The sequence below is a fragment of the Myotis brandtii genome, unplaced genomic scaffold, assembly GCF_000412655.1.
Source record: "Myotis brandtii unplaced genomic scaffold, ASM41265v1 scaffold17, whole genome shotgun sequence".
In the NCBI taxonomy this organism is placed as follows: Eukaryota; Metazoa; Chordata; class Mammalia; order Chiroptera; family Vespertilionidae; genus Myotis; species Myotis brandtii.
The window spans coordinates 1,857,464-1,864,664 of NW_005356259.1; the positions used below are offsets into that span (position 1 = coordinate 1,857,464).

At 35.7% G+C, this 7,201-nt stretch overlaps 1 protein-coding gene across 3 annotated transcripts in view; it reads right to left on the reverse strand.

The window, feature by feature from the left end:
* Positions 1-3,655: 3,655 nt before the first annotated feature.
* Positions 3,656-7,201, reverse strand: part of LHFPL3 (lipoma HMGIC fusion partner-like 3) — a 475,460-nt gene continuing 471,914 nt past the window's right edge. For all 3 annotated transcript variants that reach the window (XM_005862892.2, XM_005862894.2, XM_005862893.2), the window contains one exon: positions 3,656-5,949. In XM_005862892.2, the coding sequence (XP_005862954.1) occupies positions 5,921-5,949 (29 nt within the window). In that variant the 3' untranslated portion in view covers positions 3,656-5,920. The remainder of the gene's footprint in view (positions 5,950-7,201) is intronic.

Consider the following 7,201-nt stretch of genomic DNA (forward strand, 5'->3'; position numbering starts at 1 on the left):
TAAACCCCCCCCCCCCCCCCCCCCCTTTTGCTCTCATCTCTCTGTTGTCCATGTCCATTGGTTTGGCTTATATGCATGCATACAAGTTCTTCTATCTTTATAGTATTACCACATAGGTATTTATCACTAAACATTAGATAGTTTAGTTTTGCTTGCTTTTGAGATTTACAAATGAAGCAATAGTGAATCTGCTGCAACTCTCCCCCTCCCCCAACGTTATATATATATAACAATCATTTATGTTGGTGTTTGTAAATTAGATTTATTCATTTTCATGCTTATAGTAGTATTAAATTAACTAAAAACAAATTGTGCATAATCTATTATATTTATTTATCTATTCTCTGTTGATATTTGTGTTTTCCATTTTCATGCATGTGTTTTGCAAGAGTTTCTCCAGCCTATATCCTTAGGAATAGAATTGATGAATTTAGTGTATGCTAATGTTCAATTTTACAAGATAATGCCAAATTGTTTTTCAAAGAGATCATACTAATTTTTATTCTTACTGATAGTATTAAGAAATTCCATTTCTGCACAACCATATCAATGCTTAATATTTTTAGACTTATATTCATACTAGTATAATGGGTAATATTATCATTGTGCAATTAACTGACATTTTTTGATTACTAATGAAGTTGAGTATCTTTTCATGTTTGTCATTTGTGTTTCCTTTTCTGGTAAATTCTGTACATAACTTTCGCTCATTTTTTCCTTTTTTCGGCTCTTAAGAAATTGATTTTTAAGAGTTTATTATATTACTTTGTATTGTTGTCCTTTATCAGTAATATATTTAGCATATACCTTCTCCCAATTTGTGGCTTTTAGTTTTTGTTTTATAGAATATTTTGATGAACATAAATTTTTATTTGAATCTAGTTGAATTGATCAATTATTTCCTTTGTGATATTGTTTTGCTCAATAAGTCCTTTCCTTTTCTGAGATTATCTATATTTTCTTTTAAAATTTAAAATTCTGCCTTTCACAGTTAAGTTTTTAATTCATTTTGAGTAGGTTTTTGTGTACAATGTGAGGTAGATATTTAATTTTCTTTTTTTTCCCCAAGTAGATAACTGTGAAGAACTGTGAAGAATCTGATAGTTTATCCTACTTGCAAACTAAGAAGCTAGCCTGCCAGTCTATGGATGCTGGCAGAACACAAGACTCCCAGGCCAGCACAGCGAGCAGCAAGCTGCTGTTGGTTCCCTTGCCACATTCTCAGAGACCTACGAGAAGAGGGCTGCCTGGCACCTGCATTGCACTGGGTTGCATTATAGGAGAGGAACACTGAGCTAAGGGACCCTGAATCTTTTATAATGAGCAATGAGCCAGTCTGATCTTTGCCCGAAAGGGACACATTATCTTTATTACAGAACAATGAACAAACCTACTCTTTGCTCTGGAGGGAGAGCTTGTTTCTCCTTTCCCAGGCTGCTTGCTACCTAAAGAGTCTTGAAAACAGCCGGGAGTAGAGACAGTCAGTGTTTCTGCTCGTAAGATGTTCAGAAACAGAAGAGGCTCAGACTTTGTTGACCTTATTTGGCGAGATCTATGTTGCTTCCTCCTGACAAGATGTGTGTTTGTGCTGCCAACTACTGGGCTCTAGCAAGCTCTTTAATTTTTTAAAAAAATATGTAATATCTATGGAGCATGTAAGATTAAATTCTAGACTTTAGGGAACCAAATCCATGGGTTAAAAATTTCAGGAGTGACTATTCCTCTTCTTCTTTATTTTTTCCCCCCTCCATCTAGAGCCAGTGTGGAGATAAGAATTCTTGATACACTTCTTTTGTTGCTAGCATGAATATTTTTCCTGGGTCACCCTTGTCTGAGGTTATGGCTCTCCTCAAGTGTCCAGGTTTAGGGTGGGATTCTCAAATTTAGCTCATCCAGTTCCAATGGCCCAAGGCTGCTTCCCATTCCCTACTCTATATGGAAATGCCTTCAGGCACTCCCAGTGTTTGCATTTGCTTGCACTCTACACTCACTTTCCAGTTTACTCTTCTTTTTCTTTTTTACGCCCATTGGGATTTCTCTGATTTTGCTGCAAGCTAAGCTGTGTATTAAAAAGACAAGCTCACTGTAATTATCCAAGACCTAGTAGTATTGTATAAGGAAGGCTTTTTAGAATATCTAGTTCGTACTGCTACAAGCAGAAGCCAAGAGTAATCTTTTAAAAATGTAAAATAATTTGCATGGCTCTTCTCTTAAGGCTCTCAAATGGCTTTTTCTCACACTTAAAAAATGTACCAACCATCTTGGCCTCCAAAGCGCAGAGCTTGTTCACATCACCTGCCTCTGTGTCTGGCTGCTCCTCAAGTGTGCTGATCTTCTTCCTGCGTTAGAGCCTTTTCACTGGTGCTCGTGTGTGGCATGTTCTTCTCCGCTTCTTCACCTGGCTGGCTCATCCTTCTCATGCTCATTTAAGTGCCACCTTTTCATAGCAGCCTTCCTTGATTAGCCTTCCCGTTTTTTCCATTATCACCATTTTAATTCTGTCCAAGGTACCTAGTGCGTATTAGCTGACGCTTTCCTGTTCATTGTCTCTTTTCCTACTAGAACCCAAGGCCTTGGTTAGGTTCAAGGGACCTTGCTTATCTGGTTTACCACTGTCTTCTCAGGGTTTAGAACAGTCCCTGGCACACAGTAGGGACTCAGTACTTGTTTGTTGAGTGACTAGAACTGAACATGGATTACTTAGTCTCTTTAGACAGGACCTAGGTTCTCCAGTGCCCGCTACTTCCTATTATGTCCCCAACCCAGCCTGCTTCGCTTTGTTGTTATTTACCAACCTGGCCCCATAGGCATTTAAATTTTTAATCCCTGATCATAAATGTCACTCTAATTATCGTCAGCATTTTGAGAGCAGAGGCTGTGTTTTATGTCTTTTTCCCCCCTTCTTCTTTTCTGGCTTCAATGCCTTGCATATGGTAGGAGGGGAAGGAATTAACAGTCATTGAATATCTCCTACCTGTCAAGCACAACACCACCACTATAATTTATATCCTCAAAACACCACTATGGGGCCAGGTATTATTATTTATGTCCATTTTATAGACAAGGACGCTGAGATTTAGAGTTGTTCAGAGTCATATAGTAAATGAAAGATCTGGCATTGGAACCCACCCAACAACACATACTCAGGGTGAACTGTTGACAAAGGAGGAACAGGTGACTGCTTTCAATGTGCAAAGTAAAGATCGAGCAATTAATTCAATATTTCAGGTCAAGCTTTACTTGGATAGCCTGACTTTTTACTTACCAATTTTATTCCAATGAGTATATGAAGATTTAGCTTGAGGCATGTCTGTCTATATTTGGTTAGAAGAGGCTTTGGAGATGCTAATCATGTCTTCTAAGGGTCCTTTATATCTAATAAATGTCTGTTGGTAGCACATATTATGGAATCTGATAACAAGACTGTTTGAAGATACCTATTTCAGTCAATTCATCACCTATGGGTGATCACTTTGTAAGTTATATAAATGTCTAATCAGGGGATTGTACACCTGAAACAAATATAATATTGTAATTGAAAAAGAAAAAAAGAAATAAATGACAAATTCAGTAAAAAAATCATCACCTGCCCCTGGATTACTGGACAAAGACAGACACTGAATGCACTGAATGTGTGCCATGCAGCCAAGCAATCTTTAAAATAACAAAATCTTATTTTTATTTTTTTTTACAGAAATTCAGGTATTCCAACAAATTTCTTTACATTTCCTGGACCTTAAAAAATTACACACAACTTTTGGACGCAATACAATGGAACAGAATGAGAAAGGGAGTCACTTTATTTTTTAAAAAAAGATAAAAACATACTTCTTATACGTAACATTTAGTGATTTACACGTGTATTACCTATGTACAAATGGTACATCATCAATGACTGATTTTCAGAGCACTGTGGTATGTATGCTAAATTACACTTAGGTTTTATGGAAAAAAAGTTTAAAAAAACATTTGCATGTGGATAGAAAACACTTTTTCAATTTTGTAAACACCACTATTAGTGATGAGAAACTCCCAATGGAATCTGTAATTTACATGGGTTAGAGAGAGCCAATACCTTTTACTTTATTGCAGATAGAGAGGTACTTCCCTTTAAATAAAAGATGAATTCTTGAAAAGTTGTGTGTAATTAAGTTTATTAAGTAGAGTGTTTTGAATGCATTTGGAGAGCTAATAGTTAAAACAAAAGTAACTCCCAGAATGGCTACTTTACAGATAAAAAGTATTCCCTAAATTTAGTTCTTTAGAAAATCCATATCTTTGTGAATTGGGTTTCACTGATTTGAGCATACTTGTAACATACTCTTAGCCATTTGAAACATAATCTTGTTTATGGTGAAAAGATGGCTACTGCCAGAAATATTTGTCAAAAATACGGGTGTGGCCCTAATAGAGAGAAGAGAAATCAATTGTGATTTGTATCACTTCTTGTATTATCCTCCATCGCTGCTCCAGTGACATATGCCAATTTTATCTTAATTTTGAGTCTAAAGATGAAGGCATGTTTTCTGCTCAGGTACAGAATATGGTTTGGCTTACACTGATTATCCCTGCATGTACATTTTAGCTTGTGATCATTCTCAAGCAATTGACTACTTCATTATTAAATATTTTTCTGTTGTTGCATTTGGCAGGCTACATGGTGAAGGTGCTGGTGGGGGAAACCTGGGAGCGAAAGATTGTTGAAGACAACTGATCAGTTGTAACTACCTTCAGATGCCAACCAACTGAAAAAATTGAGTATTTTTGAAACCAACGTTAGTAAACAAAAAGGCAATTTACTCCTACCCAGTTTCTTTGATCTGTATAAGTATATATTCATTTATTTCTAAGGCTATTAAATTATTATTTATTTATTTAGTACCACTTACTATCATTTAGAAATAGGATTAATGGAATGATCTGTTTGTTTTTAAAACAAAAATGAGTGTGTCAGTAAGGGAAAGAAAGGAGATGGATTTCTCATGACATGTGTGGGAAAGAAATAGGAAAAAAAGGAGGAGATATTTCATATGCCTATTTAGAAAGTATGTTAAATTCTTATGGATATACTAGGAAGAATTAGAAAAAGTATTTATCTGATAGCAGCCTCTATATTATATGTGAGCATCAAAGGTGAAAATGAGCTTTCTACATTTTTCAGAGTTCCTTGATGCTGTTTCCTGAAAGGAGGGAAATTTACTATGTTTCTCGGGAACCTGTGATGCGGATGTACTTCCTGTAATATACAGCTTGATGGAGTCATAGTATACGTCAGAAACACTTTCTCAGTAATAACTCGTACAGACATTAAACTGAACACAGACTCGGTAAAAACTCTGAAGCATTACATCTCTTAACTGAGTGATTGTTCCTAATTACACAGTGGAATAAATGAACAGCAGAGATGGGGAAGCCAAAGGTCATGGCCCCTATGAAGATATTCAGAGGCATTTTCTAAGACGCTTCCTCAATAAATGATGCTTGATTAGTCTCTTGGCTACTGAGATAGAAATACTTTAGGATTGACTGCCTTTTTAAATATAATGTTAAAAGATTAAAGCTTTTTGTTTTCAGTTTGATTAAAAAAGGACAGTTTACAAACCTCAGTACATATGTATTTAACATGTTAATTCTAGCATGTTTATATTCCTCATTCTTGAAATATTTCCTGAATATGATTTCTTATGAATGTAATTTCTGGTGAATGTTATCTGATCTTATACAATGATAGTTTCCTATGAGCTGGTGTTTAATCCATAATCACATCTCCTTTTAGAAAATCACTACCATCTCTGATCTGATTTGACAAAGTGGGTGTTTCACTCTTGTTCATATCCATCTCCATATCCAATCTCTCCCAAGTGTCTTCTTTCTTGATGTTGATGTACAAAAGCTGTTATTCGATTTGTTTAGCTTGTGCTCATTCTAGAGAATATTGGCTTAGCAGAACTGCAGGTGGGTGGTGGGGAAGAGAAAGAGAAAAGAAAAAGAGCGTCATTTTTTAGCAAGATTTTTGTGCATATTTATCACAGAAAAACCACACTAACAAATGGTTCAAATGCATTTGTCATCAAAGAAGACTGAAGAGGTTTCTGTTCATTAAACAAACAGCATCATGTTCTAGCAAGCACCTCCCTCTCCCTCCCTAGCCCAGACATGTGTATTCCCTACATCTGCGTGAGGATTACAGGCTGCTTTGAAGGAGCAAGGAAGAATGGGAAATGATCCCAAGCATCACCGATTATTTATTTATTTATTTATTTATTTATTGCCTGACATAAAAAAATGTCTCATTTGAGTGTTTTCCTTTTTCCTCCAAGTTTCATTTATTTATCATACAATCAACATTATAACATTGAGGAAAGAAATGATTATAAAGATAAATCATTCACAATCCAATCACATTGAGATACCAACGATTTTACTTCCATTCCTTATCTAAGTGTGCACTTATTTTATATAGTTGGAATCATGGTATAGATGACACTGTTAACATTATATTTAAAACAATTTTCTACATTTCCACTCTGCATCATCAGCATCAATTTTTTAATGGCTGCATAATCTTCCATTCCATTCTCATTTCTTTTCATTGCATGATCAACCTTCTATTCTCACTATTTCACCATTGTCAGATATGTAGGTAGTTTCATTTTTTAAAAATTATTGTCAATAATGAATATCTTTGCATATAAAGTTCTATTTTTTGTTCTTTTACATTCTTTCAATTTTTAAATTTTTAATCCTCAGATGAGGGTATATTTTTAAATTTTATTTTAGAGAGGGAGGAACAGAGAGATAGATGATAGATAGATAGATAGGAACATTGATCAGTTGCTTCCCATAAGTGCCCCGACTGGGATTGAACCCTCAGCCTGGGTATGTGCCCGGACCGGAATTGAACCTACCACCTTTTGGCATTGGGGATGATACTCCAACCAATTGGGACAAAGGGAAATGGGACCTTGGAAACTCAGGGCTTGATTCCAAAGAAAGAAAGCTTTTTATAATACCTCATTCTCCCATGTGATTCTCAGAAAATCCCTTTTCTTGTGACATTGCAAGAAGACCACTTCCTATCACATGATCTCACTCATTTATGGAATATAATGAACAACATAAACTGATAAACAAAAACAGATCCAGAGACAGAGAAGCATCTATCAGACCATCAAACCTAGGTAGGGGAGGGTGGGGGTAA